Source organism: Barbus barbus, assembly GCF_936440315.1.
Source record: "Barbus barbus genome assembly, chromosome: 19".
NCBI classification, from domain to species: domain Eukaryota; kingdom Metazoa; phylum Chordata; class Actinopteri; order Cypriniformes; family Cyprinidae; genus Barbus; species Barbus barbus.
Window position 1 is genome coordinate 4,314,638 of NC_136747.1, and position 20,027 is coordinate 4,334,664.

Consider the following 20,027-nt stretch of genomic DNA (forward strand, 5'->3'; position numbering starts at 1 on the left):
ACTTTTTCTTATTTGTAAGTCGCTTTGGACAAAAGCGTCTGCTAAATGACAAAAGTAAAGTAAGTAAGTAAAGTATTATATTTTAAAATATATGACAGACATTGTACATTAGATAATTTCATATTTACCATGTATACAATATATAATATAATAATTATATATAATATATTATGTAATATAAATCAATATATTTTTCAACATATTTAAGACATATGTTCCCATATAAATCTGATTATATTATCGTGTACATTGAGGTATATTATCTCATATATATTTACATATATATACAATGCCTCTTCCAATATATAATTTCATATAATGTGGGATATATTTCAATATACATAACAATATATTAAATAGTATAATAATATGTATTTATTCAATATATGAAAACGGCAATAATTGCAGTATTGTCCCATATATTGCAATATATTATATATATGTAAGTTATATATCATATGATATATTGCTGTGTAAATTTCACAATATATGGAGACACATTAAATATATTGTCACGTAATATATTGAGAAATATATTTTTGTTGCGTAAGGGTGTGTTGATGCTTTTTCTGTTCCTCCTGAAAATAGAATAAAACTCAGTTTGTCACAAAACTCTCTCTTTACTGAAACATTACACATTAGTGCTAGTGTTTATTCCAAAGTTTGTCAACAGTATTGTGTGTAGATGTAAAGGAATCTCTGAAGTTAAGTGGAAAGCTAGAAGTGCGTAATACATCTTCTCTAATATTAAATCTAACACGATAATGGCGCTAAACATGCTCGTAAATAACACACACACATTCTGTAATTTGATTACCACCCATTTAAAATGTAACTGTATCGAAATACAGTTACTGGTATTTTATATTTTAAATACGTAACGACTTTACATGTATTTCGTTACTCCCCAGCCCTGCTAATATCACAACAGTCAGAGCCACCTTGTGAACTACTCACTAATTCATTCATCATGAGTTTCCTGTTAGTTAGTGTGTTACTCATTTGTTCCTGTGTAGTTATTCTTTAACAATGGACCAGTGTTTTAAAGTGTTACTAATTATTTAACATGAGGCTTTTCTGAATGTCAGAGCAGCTCTGGTCTTAGAGAGCCACTGTCACGCAGAGTTTAGCTCCAAACCTGATCAAACTCACCTGCCTTTAGCTTTCTAATAATCCTGAGAAATCTGGAAGCAGTATTATTAGTATTTTTATTTTGTAAAGTTGTTTATCCAACTTTGTGTTCTCACTAACTCTGAGTTTCAGTGTGAGACTGACATCTAGTGGACATTTCAGTATGAGAGTTTACAGACTTACAGACAAACTTGTTTTGCACACGTCTCTCAAACACAGAACCAGGAAACTCAGTTAAAAGAAACTGAAACTGATCTGCTGTTGAGCTGTTGTTTGTGTGTCTGTTTTGCTGTAGACGGTGAAATGGCTGAAGCCGGTGTTTTTTCAGTGGAGCAGTTCTTGTGTCCAGTGTGTCTGGATCTCCTGAAGGATCCAGTGGCCATTCCCTGTGGACACAGTTACTGTATGAGCTGCATTACAGACTGCTGGGATCAAGAGGATCAGAAGAGAGTCTACAGCTGCCCTCAGTGCAGACAGACCTTCAGTCCAAGACCTGCTTTAGGAAAAAACACCATGCTGGCTGAAGTGGTGGAGAAACTGAAGAAGACTAAACTAACAGCTGCTGTTCCTGCTGGACCTGGAGACGTGGAGTGTGACATCTGTACTGGAAGAAAACACAAAGCTGTCAAGTCCTGTCTGGTGTGTCTGGAGTCTTACTGTCAAACTCATTTTGAGCGTCATGAGGAGTTTCACTCAGGAAAGAGACACAAAGTGACTGATGCCACTGGACGACTGCAGCAGATGATCTGCCATCAACATGATAAGCTTCTGGAGGTTTTCTGTCGTACTGACCAGCAATGTGTTTGCATGCTGTGTGCAATGGATGAACATCAAAACCATGAGACTGTATCAACTGCAGCAGAGAGAAAAGAGAAAGAGGTATGAACTGAAATGAATGCTGACACTTCAAGTGTTTCTCCTCACTACAGTATCCAGCTGTATCATGGGTGCATCATGTGATCTACTCTCCCATTGGGTGTTACTACACGACAGCTCTGTGCATTTGAGCAGGAGTTGAACTTTGATCATTTTTGTAACATTGCTCAAGTTCTCTGCTCAGTAATAATCATATATGTCCCCTTCATGTGAAAGGACTTCATGTCTAACCTAAATTCATATAATGATCTTACAACTCTTGAGAAACGCTGTAAAGAAGAACATTTTTAAATCAAACAGGCACCTTTTTACATGATTCATTTGTGATAGTTTTATGTAATAAGTCTTGGGTTTGTTTTTAATTTCTCCTCCAGAAACACTTGAAGGAGACACAGAGTGAAATCCAGCAGAGAATCCAGCAGAGACAGAAAGATCTTGAGCAGCTGAGAGCGGCTGTGGAGTCTCATAAGGTGAGTTTGGAGAAGAAGAGAAGTTTGAGACTCAGTTTGACTCTCCTCTTTCAGTCCCACTGAAGCCGCTGTGGCTCTCAGGCTGTGAGGAAGCAGTAAGAGCTGATTGTGATGTGTGTCTAACAGCGCTCTGCACAGACAGCAGTGGAGGACAGTGAGAGGATCTTTACTGAGCTCATCCGCTCCATTGAGAGAAGCCGCTCTGAGGTGACACAGCGGATCAGAGATCAGGAAAAGACTGCAGTGAGTCGAGCTGAAGGACAAATGGAGCGACTGGAGCAGGAGATTGATGATCTGAAGAAGAGAAACACTGAGCTGGAGCAGCTTTCACACACAGACGATCACATCCATTTCCTGCAGGTAGCCCAACTGTAGTGCAGGTTATTGAGGACAGTATGAGATAATGAGGTCTTTGAGTCATTTATATTGTTTTTCTGCAGAGTCTTCAGTCTCTCTCAGCTCTTCCTGAATCTACATAAGAATCATTCTGCTGCTGGGAATGTAGTCAGGAATATTGTCTTGTGATGTTGTTTTTACTGTAAAACTGGTTTCAGTCAGGTACTCTGCAGCAGTGAGGTGACCTGATGAAACATGCTAATAATAGAGACCAATACGCATTATATGACTCTTTTATTTGCCCAATTAAGCATTAAAATCATAGTCTTAAGCATGTTTAACCCTCTGGTACTCTCAGATCATTTTGTCCAGTAATGTTTATGTTTTGTTTGTTTATTATTATTATTTTACTTTATTGGAATGGGACGAAGCTTGGTAAAGGTTTTGGCTCTTGCTACATGAACACACACCAAAAAATAAAAATAAATGAATGGACATGATTTGAAAAGGTTAAATGGTCCTGAAAAAAACAGTCACACTTGTACTCATCACAGACAAAAATATGATCTTGTAAATGGAAACAAATGGGAAACTAATTTCATCTAGAGGACACAATTGGGTCTGCAACCAAACATTTCACTTAAAGCTTGTGCTGTATATCAAGATGAAATTTAAAACACAACTTTTTAAGATGTATGGCTTTGATTTTCTCAGTTTTAGACCAGTGGTTCTCAAACCTCTCCATGAAGTACCCCCAGCACGGCACATTTTGTATGTCTCCCGATATCTGACACACACTTCAGGTCTTGCACTAATGAGCTGATGAGTTGAATCAGGTGTGATAGATGAGGGAGATGTACAGAATGTGCAGGACAGGTTTGAGAACCACTGTACAAAACATGTTTTAAGCCCGAGATACACGGCACGATTTCTGATTGGCCACGATTGTTTCACGATGCTAATCTTTCGTCTGGGAAAATCATGCAGCGTGTTTAGGGCTTTAGAGTAAAATATGTTTTGGAAAATTTCATATCAAATTTTTAAATAATATTTTTGTGCATTGTTCATAACAATAAACTTCTATAGATTTTTTTTTTCTATTTTACTTGTTTCTACTTCTGAAAGAATCTGCCAAGTGTCTTTAGTTTCAGATAGAAATGTAGTTTTCAGGTCTTTGCTCAAACAGCGGTTAAGAGGTAATAAATTAATTATAATTACTGCATAAATATAATTTATAAACTTTAACCAAACCTGAAAATACAAAATATTAAAAACAAAACAAACTAAAAAATCTAACTAAAATATAATACATTCATTTCAATAAAATAATAAAAAAAATAATAAATAATGTGAGGATCACCAGAGGGTTAAACTTCTCTCAATGATGCATCATGACACAGTAAATATTTATTCACATATTATTTAATGTAGTGTTTTAAGTGGGCAGCTAAACATTACATTATTGAGGAATTAATTGAAAGAAAGCAGGTGTTTTTCTAGGCAGTCATGTTTGGAAGCTGGAACAAGAGACTTGTGAACTTTTACCAGAAATGTCTCTCACTCTATTTACTATTTCTTTGCACTCACTATTATTATTATTATTTTTAATGATCAGATGTTTTTCTGGTTTATTGATTGTTATTCCTGCAGAGTCTTCAGTCTCTCTCAGCTCCTCCTGAATCTACAGAAAACATCTCTGTCAGTTTCCTCTCTTCTTTTGATGCTGTGAGAGAATCTGTCCGTCAGCTGAGACACAAACTGGAGGATTTCTGCAAAGAGGAGATGAAAAAGATATCTGGTAAAATATTAGAGATTCATCTGCTGTCTGTAATGAGACAAACAGCATCTAATATGATCATGAAAATGTTAGAAATGTCTGAGGAATGGATACAGGCATGGTTTTCTCTCTGTGTTTATATCTGTTATTTTCTCAGTCACTCACAGTAACATTGTTCCCAGGACCAGAGAGGACTTCCTACAATGTAAGTCACTAACAAACACAATAACACACACTGAGATACTTCATCTAGTAAGTTTAGTTTAAAGTGACAGAAAACATTATCAGTGTTTTTATTAATCAGTCTGAGTCTGAACGCGCCCCTAGTCTCGCGTCGTCAGACCTTCATTGATAATAAATGGATGTCCAATAGAGGAGAGCGGGGCACAGAGTAACACTTTTTAACTTTCTCAAATTGTGTAAATTCACATGGGTTTCGTCGCCAGACCTTCATTGGCCAAGCCCCGCCCATGAGGCCGTTTGACCGACATGTCAAACAACCAATCACAGTTCGTTTCGTTTCGGGGCGTGGAAATGTCGCCACAACAACAGACCGGTGTGTGAAACTCTCGATGTATTTAAATGATTCTATGCCGCGAACTTTAAATATTTCACATACTTTTGAAAATCCAGCGTTTAGTTGACCCTGATAAGCGCTCGTCGTCTCATTTGTAAACACGACAGCTTTCTTCTTTCTTCTTTCGAGTTTGGCGCCACGCCATCTTTGTTTCCCGGCGGACCGAAAATAAACGCGACATTCGCGTCTCCCGGAAATCCGGTTTAATTCAACCAGTCAGATGACGTCTTCGACATTCCTGAAGTGTTTCCAGAAAAGTTTCCGTGGGAGTGACTTCTGAGGCTGACCCTGTGTTACTTTGTGCCCCGTGCTGCCCAATAGTTCATTCATACTTTAATACTGACTGATCATCATAGCAACAATACAACAAATCCAGTACTTTTCTGAAAATGCAGCTTGACTTGTTTGTCTGTTCTGTCCAGATATCTGCAGCTTTCTGTGCTTGTGTGTGAATTGTAGACCTGCATGTGAATGTGTGAGCATTTGTGTTCATGTACAAGAAAAGAAAAGCATAACCAAATAAAATGAATCCATTTTCAAAAAAATCACTTTTTCAGTCTGAGCAAAGAGTTTTTTAACAGTTTATCTTTAACAACCACTGATTACAGTTAGTTTTTTGTGTTTTTCTTCATCAGATTCCCATCAGTTCACTCTGGATCCAAACACTGCAAATGAACACCTCCGTCTGTCTGAAGAGAACAGAGTGGTGACTGACACTAACAGACCTCAGCCGTATCCTGATCATCCAGACAGATTTAATGATGATTATCAGGTGTTGTGTAGAGAGAGTGTGAGTGGACGCTGTTACTGGGAGATTGAGTGGAGTGGGAGTAAAGTGGATATATCAGTGTCATATAAGAGCATCAGCAGGAAGGGATCTGGTAATGAGTGTTTCTTTGGATATAATGATCAGTCCTGGAGATTGTCCTGCTCTCTCTCCAGTTTCTCATTCCGTCACAATAATAAAGAGACTGAACTCCCTGTTCCCTCCAGCTGCAGGAGAATAGGAGTGTATGTGGATCTCAGAGCAGGAACTCTGTCCTTCTACAGCGTCTCTGACACAATGAACCTCATCCACTCAGTCCAGACCACATTCACTCAGACGCTCTATCCTGGGTTTTATGTTTATCGTAAATCATCAGTGAAACTGATATAGTTTCCTCATCTCTCAAACTGTCTGAAAAGTAAGATTTTATTATGCCATGTTTTACCTGAATATTTTTGTCTTACTGTTATAATATTTGAGAAAACAACTTATTGTGTAAACTTTGTAGATTTTAATGTAACAATTTTGAGTAAACATTCAATGTCCAGTATACTGACATATGCAGTTTATTTTACATCCATATTACATGTTTGCATGATTTGATCAGTTTCAGATATTATTAGATTCATAATAATCAGATTCATCTGTTAACTGTAGTGTAAAGGTGGAATAAGAATACATGTGGAAATTACATAAGACTGACTGATGTGAATCTGGGTTGACATTTATATGACTTATATATTCATATATTACTGTTTTGTTTTGAGCTCATAAATAAAGCCTTGGTGAGTATTATTGATTAAAATATTTAAAAATAAAATACCTTCGTTTTGACAAGTAGGCCTACTGTATACATCTGAATATTTGATGTAGTATTGCACCGTGATATCAGATATAAATTTGAGTAAATGTCATACGAATGAATGAATGAAGCCATCTAGAGCGGATCAAAGGCCAGAGACTCTTACTGACTCATAAATCGCTTTATCAAGTATGGAGCTTATAATTTAACAAAACTGAATATAATGTGGCATTTAACATAGTTCTGGATTTGATTTTTTTAAAACTTGAATAATGAATATTTGAAATTAAACAACTGATTTTTTTATAGCAGTTTTTTAATAGATGTATTTTCAAACAGCGGATTTTTTGTTCTGAATTCTTTGAATGAAAATATCCAGTTTTAAAAAATACAGCTTCAAGTTTTCAAGATGAAGAAGAAATTCGGAGCATTAAATTCAATATTTAAAATTCAAAGCCAGAAATTCAGATCTTACAGAAAGTAGGTCAGAGGTCATCCACAGGGAAGAGTAGATGATCTCCGAAAAGTCGACCGAAGCTTCACTGCGACCGGGAGGGGATATGTTCGGTTCACTTAGGCTAGTTTTGTCCTGGCCACAACATATTAACTCGTGGGAGTGTGATAATATGTCGGGGCCACCAGATATATATATATATATATATGTCTATGGAGGGAACAACCATAGATATACTAAATGCCTCATTTTTTGTCATTGTATATAATGAACAATTTACATTCAAGAATATAATAAACTGTTACAAACATGGTATTCATATTTCCTGAAAAAAAACAACAACAAAAAAAACAAAACAAACAAAACATAAGGAGGCTATACATCAATTATCACAATAAAAAAGAGGAGTTTAGTTCTTTGAATATGTTCATAGTTCAGGTTTCTTTCCGGTTTGAAAGGCCTTGAAGAGTTTCTAAATAAATCCTTAGATCAACTTTGAAGTGGGAGATATTGGGCTTCCTTTCTGACCATTTACATTTGTGTATATAAAACCTACCTAATAATATTAGAAGATTTAACATAAAGATGTGACTCTTATCCATATCTTTATCAAAATAAAATATCTCTTTTTCTTATATTAATTTTAGATCCACTCAACCTAGTAAATACATATTCAACATCAATCCAGAAAAATTGAACATACATACATTAAAAAAAAAGATGCAAAACAGTCAAAAAACACAACATTCAGAAAGATCAGCTCTATATCTCTTGAGAAAATGGTTAGTTGGATAAATTATGTGTATAATTGTAAAGTAAACTTCATTAACGTTATTTGTGACACAGAATTTGTTGTTATAAGTCCAAATCAATTTCCAGTTGATATTTTCAAAGTGATTATTCCAGAAGTACTTACTTCGAAATGTTGCAGGGCAATGAATCAAACATCTAAAAAATGTATTATTACATCTTAATATCTATCTTTGATATCAATAGCGTTTAATAAGACTCTTTTTTAAATGTTGATGGTTTAGATTCACTGAAGCCCTTTAAAAGCCGTAGAAATCCTGCTGGAATTGCATCGATTACAAAACAATATTCACGTGGAGGTATTGGAATATCACATTTCTCAAGAAATGCAGTATATGTAAGTAAATATCCTTCATCATTTATCAACTGTGAGACCATTAAAATATCATTTTTAACCCAATTAGTATAGAAAATTGATTTGTTCTTATATTTAATATATTTATTATTCCAAATGATCTGCCTATGAGGAGAAAAGTTATGTTTGTATATAAGAATCCAATATAAAAGAGTCTGTCTATGAAAATGAGAACTTAAAGGGGAGTTTGTTGCCCTCAAAATCACACTCAAAAGAAACTCTATGCCACCAACTTTTTCAAAGATAAGATTTGGAATTATATACCATATCTCATCTTTATGTTTAATATAATGTTTAATCCAGTTCAACTTGAAAATTGTATTAGATGTAACAAAATCAATCACATTCAGACCTCCTTGATTATACAAATGACATCAATTAGTTTTATTTAAATAGTGAGGCTTGTTTATGCTAAAATTATGTTTTACAGTATCAAAGGCTTTATATATATCTATAATTAAAATGTAGCTGTCATCATTTATATAATCCTTATAATCAATTAAATCTAAGATTAATCTAATATTATTGCTAATATGTCGTCCTTGCATAAAGCCTGACTGACTATCATCTATGATTGTATCTAAACATAACTTTATTCTTTGAGCAAAAATGTGGGACAACAATTTTGTATCATTATTAATTAATGTTATAGGCCTCCAATTGTCAAGAAGCAAACAATCCTTATTAGGTTTAGGTAACAATGTAATTAGGCCTCGACACATAGATGGGGGGAGCTGACGGGCTTCTATAGCTTCCTTAAAAACCAATAACAAAACTTCAGAGATCTTGGAATACTTTATAAAATTCACCTGTTAAGCCATCATTCCCCGGGGATTTATTGTCTTTTAACTTACTAATATTCTTGTTTAATTCTTCTAAGGATATATCTCGATCACAAACTTCTTTCTGAGTTTCGTCAATACCTTGTGCAACATTTTTAATATGAGAAAGAAAATTTGAAATATGGCTACTTTGTTCAGAATATAATTTTTTATAGAAATCTTCCACAAAATCAGAAATTGTTTGAGGATCTTCGGATATCTGCTCATTAATTTTAAGTTTATATATATTAACACTAATATTTATTTTGTCTAAATTATGAAAATATTTGGTATTCCTTTCACCATGTTCTATCCATTTCCGTCTAGAACGAATGAAGGCCCCCCGTGCCAAAGTTTGATCGATATTATCCAATTCAGATTGTAATTCAATTAACATATTAATATCAGCTTGTGTTTGCTCATCCGTTTCATAAATAAGAATAATTTCCTTAAGTACTCTGTCTTGCCTCATTATTTTTTCCTTGGATAATTCTTTTGCCCTTTTAATTGCCATATTACGGATCTGAAATGTTGTATAGTCCCAATGTTTGCCATATATCTGATCTTTTTTGGCTTTTGACAAATTTTCATTTATCATTTTTATGGCTTTTTCTTTGAATAATTTATCACTCAAAAGTGTATTATTTAATTTCCAATAATTTGGTTTAAATTTAATTGATCTGTTCCTTATGCATATTGCTAAAGTGATCATATTATGATCAGAAAAAACCGAGGGTTCTATTTTTGTTTCTTCCACATCATCTAATAATTCACTGGAAATAAGCCAAAAATCAATCCTGGATCTTGTCACGAATCTGGTCCATGCTCTCCTGGTTTACCACCACCAGAGGTCACCCGTTCACCACATTGACTCTCACACTACACAACACACTGGACTCCATTTCCCACTATGCATTGCACAGATCACAGCTGTCACCATTCACTCATCACACACACCTGATGCTCATTTCACAATCACACACACTACTTAAGCCATGGACTTCCTCAGCATCAGGGCCGAGTATTATTTGCAGTTATCTCTCTCCTAGTGATAGCACGTTACAGAGCCATTGTCGTAGCCTTAGTCTTGCCTTGTTTTCCTGCCGTGTTTGACCCTGCTCTTGTTTCCTGGATTTACCCTTTGCCTCTGCCGTTTGGACTCTGTTCGCTCCCCGTTTGGATTATTGCTCTCGTCTCTGGATTATCTCTCTGCCTTGCCCCTTTGGATACTGTTCGCCGATCATCGACCCACGCTTGTTCCACGGATTGCTTTGTCTTGCCCTTGCCATACCTGTTTGCCGATGTCTGACCCTGCCTGTTTACTGACCATGTTTGGTAATAAAGCTTTGCATATGGATCCGCACGTCTCACGTCTCGTCAGCCCCGTTACAGATCTCTTAGATAAATCTTTGTTGTTCCAAGTGAACTGGATTTTTTAGTCTCCACACATCACAACAGTTTAAGTGCAAACAGAGATGATTAAATTCTCCATAAGTGCCTCTTAAGGATCTTTGAGGATGACAGTCTTTAATAGGATCATTTATGCAGTTCCAGTCGTCCCCAAATATAAGTTTAGCATTAATAAAATAATTTAACAAGGCATTTATTTTTTCTTCAAATTCAGCAAAAAGAAGTGTGTTTCTTTGGCTGCTATTATGGCCATATATATTACCTAAAATAAAAATATCCTCCATAAATTCAACAACTAAAATGATCCATCTTCCTGAGTCATGAACTACATTTTTTAGGCTTTTCCCCTGAAAGGAGCTCTTTAATATAGCAACACCCGCTGATTTACTGTTTCCATAAGACATCCATATATTGTCTCCCCACTGATTTTTCCAGAAATTAAAATCTGAGGCTAAAGCATGTGTTTCTTATAAAAAATAAAAATCTGCCTTGAAAGATTTACAAAACCAAAAAACAGCTTTCCTCTTAATCTGTTCTCGTATACCCCTCACATTAAACTGATAAAGGTAAGAACTGAAAGCAGGCTCAGTACTGGTAGAAAAGAATTGCATCGCTAACTTTTAAGACTAATCTAAGAAAGCTATGTAGCTGGCCTCAGTATATAAAACATATAGATCACAGTTATAAAACAGATGGGCCATGGCATGTACAGTACCAAAAAAGTGCTGATCAGTCACAAGTAGCATGATGACGTTTCTGTCATCCATACAAATGGGAAAATAATTGAGTACATAATATCCTTACATGTAGCAGAAAATAGGTGGTTTATTTATTGAAATGCTACTGTAGACCTTGTTTTGTTTAGGAAACCAATAGCAAGTTCAAGATCAGGAGAAGTAAAGTGAAATGAGGAATACTGGAGTTTAAACATTAGTAATAATATAATGTGCATGTTGTGTTCACTCAGAGTCACTTTGATAATGTTTTACAGGTATGTGATCCCATCCTGATTCATTCCAAGGAGCGGTTTTCCTTCACCCAGCACCTTGTTAGTGCAACATTGCTGCACGGAGATTTGTTTCCACAACACAGTGTGACGTTTCCTGAATCAGCACTTGAAACAACCGTGGAGGCATACCCCGTGCTGAACAAGGCCAAGCTCAAAACAGAACTGTCCCTCATCTATGAGAAGCCTGAGTTTAGGGTTGGCAGTGGTGCAGTTCCTCTGTACCAGTTTCTCATTGAGAACAATCTTCAAAGTACTTTCACAGAGACTGTCAGTCTTCTCAAGATCATAATCTCCACGCCTATGACAACAGCAGAGTCAGAGAGGTGCTTTTCTACTTACAATGAAAGAAATACAATGACCCAGGATCGCCTTAATGCTCTGGCAATGCTTTCTATTGAGAAGAAACTGGTCAAAGACATTCCTGAGTTCAATAAGAAAGTAGTTGAGAAGTTTGTCAATCAGAAGGAGAGAAGAGCAAAATTCCTGTACAAATAAGTAAAAAAAAAAAAAAATCATGCAGGTTTTTTTCACCACATTGATTTTCTTGTACATGGTTATCCTCAGATTTGTATCAGTCATGGAAGTATCCCAAATTTAACTGAGACTGGTAAAATAACTGATCGGAGATGATTTAATGAATAAACAGGTAACCAGATGTTCGTTAACTTTGTCTGCATTGCAATAGATCATATTGCTTTGATTTATTGTGAAGAATTGTTATTGTGAAATTGTTTGCTGTGCCACAGCCCCACCTACAAGTATTTCATCAGCTGCCACTGAATGTATGACTGCTCTCTGAACATCAAGAATATCACAAAAGAAGATTGTGGGTCTTACATCTGCCAACAATGGATGGGTCTGAAAGGACAACAAAAACAACACAGAACTGATGCTCGTGTTTATATCTGCATGTTCTTCATGGTACGTTTATGATTATGTAGTCAATGTAAAACGGGCAAGTTCTTCATTTAAACTCTGATGATGATTGTAGAGTGTGTGATGTGTGTGTTATTTTGTGTTTCAGTCTCTTCATCATCCTCATCCTCACAGACTGAGATCAGTGCAGGCCGCTCTGTGACTCTCTTCTGTCAGTTGTATTCTCTTGCTGAAGTCTCTTGTGATGATTGGATCCGTTCTGAGGGAATTGAGCTGTTCTGGGTGAATCAGGCTGGTGTTAAACTGAAGATATCAGACTCCAGATATCAGATATATTCTCATCAGATCACTGTATCATCACTCTGACTACAACACTCCCGAACAGGGCTCTGAACCGGTTCAAGGAACGAAAACGAAAACCGGAAACGAACTAAATTTTGACTGGAACAGTACCGGAAACAGAAACGAAATCAAATGTTATAGTTCCGAACAGAATCGAACATTTGAAATGGCCATTAACCGGTTAATAACGCTATTTTATCGTTCTATTTAATATTTGAAATTTGCTGTCAACCAATCAGGAATTCAAGTAGTACAGACTATGCAGATGTGATGCTGACGCATCCAGCGAGTGAAATGCCCGCTCGCGCTCAGCTGTGAACTCTAGTCGCAATGGCAATGAATTCTGCTACCATCTGTTTTAATGGGAGGTAGCAAAATCTGACAGGGTAGCACAAATCATCAGAACACCGGCGTTAGAGTTTATCCGACAGCAGTAAATGCATTCAACATCGCTTCTTTGAACGGAGAAAACACAATAAAACTATATTACATAAAAAAGAATATTCTATACACTAAATATATTTCACGTAAATCATTGACAGATTGACAAAAGAAACAAAAAAAGGCCTATACGGTTCATTTTGACGCATTCCAACGTTCTCAGAAAGGAAAAGGAGACACAGAAAGTAGTTTTCTTTATTTTGCAAAACCTTTACAGTTTTATTAGTTTTGCAATAGCTTGACAGTTTTGAATGATGTCTTGTATCTGTATAATCAACCATATCGCGCCGGCACCTCACGCGCACAAAGACACGTATTTTTGCGACATTGCAGCCAGTTCATTATCAAAATAAAATACAGTTAAAGAAACGAGTAAAAAGTTACAGAGCTCCGTTGTCCAATCTGTTGCGTTCAGCGTGATATATAGCGGATGTGAAGGATGATGTTTTACGTCGATGAAAGTAAAAGCCAATAAATAATATTTTAATAGGCTATGCGTCGAGAATATGGAAGCATTTGGATTCGTGCCGAGTGACAGAGGTAGGCATCAGTTTCACCTTTAATTTGTTTTTGGAATGACGTTTTTATAGCCTATAGGCTATCCTTAAGTTTAGAGGATTTGTTGTGGAGAGAAACTAATAACTGTGTTTATAATGTTTGGAAACATTTTTGATTTACCAGCATTTTAGCCTTCATCATTTCTGAATAATAGCCTAATAAAATGTAAAAATCTAGAAAAGATGATGCTGTATTGGCTGTGAAGCGCACCGGGTTAAGATACCATCTCTTTCTGTATTTTTTTTTCTTTCTTTTTGTGTAAAGAAAACACTGTACTTTATTATTATTATTTTTATTATTATTACAGGCAAAGACAATTTTAAAAATAACAGTATTAACCTTACTGTTTATTCTTTCTACTCGAACCGATTTCGGACCGGTACTAATACAGAGGAACGCAGGAACCGTTTTCAAGCCCTGCTCCTGAATGAAGAAGACAACAGAGAGTGGAGATGCAATGTTACTCACAGAGATCAAGTCCAGAGCTCAGTCACATATCCTCCTGAGACCCAGCTCTGGAGTTTGTGCCTCTCTAGTGGACTTTCTATTTCAGTGTATTTCTCTGAGACCTCACATGTCACGGTTGTAAGTCTGGATGTCCTGTACAGAGCACATTCAGGGCTTTATAGAGATACTAAATGATGTTTCACCAGGACCACTGCCTCTCATAGATCTTTAAAGATGGCTAAATTTAATTTAGTGACAAATTTTACATCCTTATGGAAATATGATTATATTTTGTAATTGTCATTTAAAACTGAATACTTTTCAAATTGTTGGTCATAAAGCAACATCTCAGGAAAATGTTATGGGTTTTCAAATTCAGATATGACTTCATTTCATACATGTCCACTGTAGAGGACACCTGGACTAAAATCATGTTTATTATGCATTTTGGGAGGCATAACAATTGAATAGGAAAATAAATTGTATATCTATTTTGTTATGAAATATTAGATATTATTATGAAAATCTGGCCAATTATTACTCCCGTTATGACAATTCTTTTTTCAACATGCTGTCCCAACAGCAACCCATTAATATGCAAATTAGATACAGTATAGATACACTGTGTTTAATGGGAAAACCAGTTTATGGACATTTTTACACACATATTGCATAAAACAAAATGGTATATCAAATCATTTGGTTATATATTTTATAGTTGAGAATCATCCTTAAACAAAGTTTAGAAGAAAAAAATCCTGAAACCTAAAATAAATCACATTGTTTTTGCCTTTTTGATGTCTATTCATGCCATTTTATTTTTAGAAAAACTTGGTTGTATTAACTATTGAGAAAACATTAGTTTTGTTCACATTGTTTTGAGAAAATGATTTGCATGATTTGTATGAAATGAATGGAAACTCTGTTTAGGACAATTACAAAGTGTTCAGATCAGTGTTTTGAGAACAGTGACCTCAGTTTGGAGAAATGGGTCAAATCGATTGAGAAAAACTCGAATATATGGTTAGCTAATTATGTTAGAATACAATATTGACATTTCAATATAAATCATCAGCATTCACAGAAGTACAACACACCATTGTCTTTGAAAGTATCCATTCGTCACCTGTGATGTCATTTCTAATATAAAGACATGATTATTACAACAAACTTAATGTAAGAGAGAGAGAGAAGTAGCACAAAAACACATGCAGAGGTCCTTAAAATACAATATACATACAGCATTCTTCAGTTACATTAATTATGTCATGATAAAAACAGTTTAACTACATATGTGGTGCCTTTTGACCCCTCACAGAATTAGTCATATTGAAGTAAACCACACAAAGAAAGAATAGCATGTAAGTAACGTAGTAAATGACAAGTTGAACGAGTTCGTAAAAGAAAAACATGATGCATTAACAGCAATTCTGGCCAAAAACGCTCTTAAGCTGTTGAAAAAATGAGTCGCAGGAATCACTGATGAATCAACAAAAAATCATCCGTCTGGAGGAGAATACACCCTCCGAAGAACAATTAGCACAATTCACAGCTTGAAGTAAACAAATTTCTACTTTTTTAACCATTAGGCAGTGATTATACAGTGTCATTAAAAATGTCTTCAAAGTTTTAAATCTGATCCGAAATCAGGTAAAAATCATATAGACACTGGTTCATATTCTCAAAGCGGAAAGCCACTGAAACTGTATCCATTTTGAAACAAATACAATGTATTGAAACTTTGTTTACTGAAATCACGGGACTTTGACAATTTGAGATGTGCTTCTAATAACTGGTTCAAAACATATGGTTTGCAAAAGTTTTGAAGCTTTGCAGTGTAGTGTTTCGCAAGCAGCCATCACAACCATCAGGTACAACTGCCTACTGATGTTGAAATGATTATATATTATAATTTCCAAATCAAGTGATACTTGGAAATGAAGATAAAGTGAACACGATCTTACATGAAAGTGCATCCATTCACGCTTAATATCTGCTGCAGATGAAGTTGAGTTCATCAGTTTCAGGACGGCTGATCCAGCGCTGATCTCCTGCAGACTGAACTGCTCCAGATCTCACTGTGTGTTCACAGTCTTCCTCTGATGTGCCGTTCCCTGGAGCCCAGTTCTGATAGCACACCGTCTCTCCACTCACCCAGAACCAGATGCCCACAGTGCAGGAGTGACGTAAACCCAACCACATCGCCGCAGTAGACGCCCGTTTAACCACGTTCATCACCTCATGCTGAATCTCTTCTGAATGAACCGAGACCAGATCCACATGTTTCTGTCTGCAGTATCTCAGAGCTTCAGACCACGTCAGATTCTCTCTGATCACAATCAGTTTATCTGGAAACCAAACAAAGCACAAGCAGAAACTAGAGAGACAATGATCCACAAAACAAAACATGCAGAACAAACACTGTGGAATTGATCATGTCAGATATGTAGCGTAAACTTGAAGATAACTGGAGGTGATGATGAATTGTGTGTGTTTTGTGAGGATCTGCTCACCTTCATGACACACAAAAGGATATGTCTTGGTGCAAGTCATGTCTAACCATTCTCCCTGAGAGTTTGGTTCTGTCACTGTACACTTCTCATCACTTCTACCATTTGGTTCAGCAGACTTCCAGTATGTGAATGAGGAGTTACTCTGATCTGACCACTGCCATGAGTCTCTGAACAGACCGATCCAGACATGTGATCCAGATGAATGATTATCACTAATGATATTCTGAACCTGTTGATTCTCATTCTCGTTTCTTACACTGACCAGATCAGTGTGAGTCTGTCTGCAGTATATCTGAGCATCTCTCCAATTCTTCATCTGATTGACAAAAACGAGTCCTGTGTTCGCTGTAAGAAAAACAAATGGAAACACATATATGAATCAGTTTGTTCATTATTCTTATGCTGCTTTATGGATTAAATGTGAACAGGAACAGTGGTGGAGACATCAGAAACATGTCATTCAAAACCTTTTCTTTCTAAAGCTGCTGATATTTTGAATATTCACCATATCTTCAGGATCATTTTAATGATATAACATTAATGAACATCATGATGATTTTGAAGTGCTGTGTATTTGTGCATTATATTTCCTCTCAGGAATACGTGATTCAGACACAAAGAACCAGACGAAAGAAACGTCAAACAGAGGAAGATGTTACACTGCAGCTAAATGTTAATTAACTAGTCCACAGAAACATTTTACTGGACTGTATATTTGTCATTTTAAACCATTATAGTCGCACACAGTGTTTAATAGTTTTTAATGCACTTTCATTCCTACATGGACTAGACATTTTTTTTTTCTGGAAAATATTGTCTATCAACATTGAAAGTATGATAAATATCCAGTCTTTTCTATATACAATATCAAATTAAATATAGTGCTTATTATCAAATTTAGTAAATGGAAAATCTATCAATGAATGGTTGTAATGTTAAATAGCTGCACTCACTGTTGTTGCAGATGAAGTGACGATTATCACTACATGGCAAATCCTCCCATTTTCCATTCAACGTCATTGCACAATCATCTTTGCCTTCGGGTTGTCCAGAAGCCCAGTTCAGATAGAGCGCAGGTTCACCTGAAGACCACTGCCATTCATCACGACCCGTCTTCTGCAGCCCAATCCAGACATGCTGAACACCACCATCTTTCACACTCTTCTTCAGCTCGTTCACGTCGTTCATGTTGTCAGCGGTAGCCAGATCTGTGTAATTCTCTCTGCAGTATCTCTGAGCTTCAGGCCAGGTCTTCATCTATATCAACCTGAAATTTAAAACATAATAATGTGAGGATGACCAGAGGGTTAAACTTCTCTCAATGATGCATCATGACACAGTAAATATTTATTCACATATTATTTAATGTAGTGTTTTAAGTGGGCAGCTAAACATTACATTATTGAGGAATTAACTGAAAGAAAGCAGGTGTTTTTCTAGGCAGTCATGTTTGGAAGCTGGAACAAGAGACTTGTGAACTTTTACCAGAAATGTCTCTCACTCTATTTACTATTTCTTTGCACTCACTATTATTTTATAATTTCTTTGTTTTAATAATCAGATGTTTTTCTGGTTTATTGATTGTTATTCCTGTAGAGTCTTCAGTCTCTCTCAGCTCCTCCTGAATCCACAGAAAACATCTCTGTCAGTTTCCTCTCTTCTTTTGATGCTGTGAGAGAATCTGTCCGTCAGCTGAGACACAAACTGGAGGATTTCTGCAAAGAGGAGATGAAAAAGATATCTGGTAAAATATTAGAGATTCATCTGCTGTCTGTAATGAGACAAACAGCATCTAATATTATCATGAAAATGTTAGAAATGTCTGAGGAATGGATACAGGCATCGTTTTCTCTCTGTGTTTATATCTGTTATTTTCTCAGTCACTCACAGTAACATTGTTCCCAGGACCAGAGAGGACTTCCTACAATGTAAGTCACTAACAAACACAATAACACACACTGAGATACTTCATCTAGTACGTTTAGTTTAAAGTGACAGAAAACATTATCAGTGTTTTTATTAATCATGTGCAGTTTAGGCAAATTTATTACAGAATATTGCAGTTTACTAATTACTTCCCTAAGGTTCTAATCAACTTACTTACAGCTTACTCTGCCTTCTTGGAGGCTATTTACAGTAACTCCGCCAGCCAACGTTTGGTTGAGCTGGACAACATTACAAAACATGATCTCCTGACAACAGCTCACGTGGCATTGGTGGTAAATCACACAAAAAAAGTGTATACGTTTTTCTTTATTTTTACCGTCAAAAATTGGAAGTGAAATGTGACAACATGCCCCGTCGGTGGGGTACATTGTAACATCTGAGGGGCACGTTGTAACATGACCATTCGACAGCTTAAAATGTTCTGATCTTATTAAAAAAAAATATACAAGACCAACTAAAATATTTAGTCAATAAAATAAAATCATTATTTATTTTAAATAAAATAATGGTGTTTTTAAGAATGAAAAGTAATCTGATTTTTGAGTTTGACTGAACATATTGCAGCCATGCCTGGGACGGCCCATATAAACGAGCCAAAGTGCTTTACATGTCTTGAAATAATCATTTCTGAACATTAAACATTGATTGTCAGTCTTTATTGACCTGTTTCTCATTAGTAATCTTACATCGCTAATGTCACAGAATAGCACGGCAGGACAGATTGTATCTGAACAGCTGGAGTTTAAAACCGGTTAGTGTCTTCTGCTAGTTATCCAAGCATCTAAACTGATAAATAACAGATTTGAGATTAAAATAATAGCTGATTTGTCTCATTTTAAATTAATAAAAACTGAGATGAGAAATTTTCTTAAGCCAGAAATATCATGTTACTAAAATAAATGTTCAGCGATATCTTCAAAAGACTATAGGGGGCGATTTCGGATACAGCCCCAGTCTCGCGTAGCCAGCTTTCTTCTTTCGTGAATGAGTTTGGCGCCACCGGACCGAAAATAAATGTGACACTCGCGTCTCCCGGAAATCCGGTTTAATTCAACCAGTCATATGACGACTTCGGCTGTATCCGAAATCGCCCCCTATATAGACAGACATTTTAAGTGGTGTTCGAAACCATAGTGGATGTTCTCGAGTGCACTCATTCAATCCCACAATGCACCGCAAAAACGAGTGTTCAAACGATGTACACTCAACGGCTAGAGAATCCCCAGAATGCACTGCGAGAGTCGCGCGCCGAATGAATTCCCGCGTCTCGCCAGAAGATGGCGCCCGCAGCTGAATCATCCATTCATTG

At 36.1% G+C, this 20,027-nt stretch overlaps 2 protein-coding genes across 2 annotated transcripts; one reads left to right on the plus strand and one right to left on the minus strand.

Moving 5' to 3' along the window:
- The first annotated feature begins 1,297 nt into the window (after positions 1-1,297).
- LOC306885330 (tripartite motif-containing protein 16-like) lies at positions 1,298-6,480 on the plus strand. Its single transcript, XM_079441783.1, has 6 exons — positions 1,298-2,010; positions 2,382-2,477; positions 2,604-2,837; positions 4,464-4,611; positions 4,748-4,795; positions 5,803-6,480. The coding sequence occupies exons 1-6, from the start codon at positions 1,435-1,437 to the stop codon at positions 6,321-6,323; spliced, it is 1,623 nt and encodes a 540-aa protein (XP_079297909.1). The 5' UTR covers positions 1,298-1,434; the 3' UTR covers positions 6,324-6,480.
- Positions 6,481-16,244: 9,764 nt separating this feature from the next.
- On the minus strand, positions 16,245-18,028 carry LOC306885311 (C-type mannose receptor 2-like; the record flags this gene model as incomplete). The annotated part of the gene is made up of 3 exons (XM_079441754.1): positions 16,245-16,606; positions 16,871-17,116; positions 17,725-18,028. The coding sequence occupies 3 exons, from the start codon at positions 18,026-18,028 to the stop codon at positions 16,245-16,247; spliced, it is 912 nt and encodes a 303-aa protein (XP_079297880.1).
- Positions 18,029-20,027: the final 1,999 nt, after the last annotated feature.

Bases quoted from the DNA above. Each gene is read 5' to 3' on its own strand.
- LOC306885330 (XM_079441783.1), top strand. From the start codon at position 1,435: ATGGCTGAAGCCGGTGTTTTTTCAGTGGAGCAGTTCTTGTGTCCAGTG. The intron at 2,478-2,603 runs GTGAGTTTGGAG...TGTGTCTAACAG, and splicing joins CGGCTGTGGAGTCTCATAAG to CGCTCTGCACAGACAGCAGT. The intron at 4,796-5,802 runs GTAAGTCACTAA...TTTCTTCATCAG, and splicing joins CAGAGAGGACTTCCTACAAT to ATTCCCATCAGTTCACTCTG.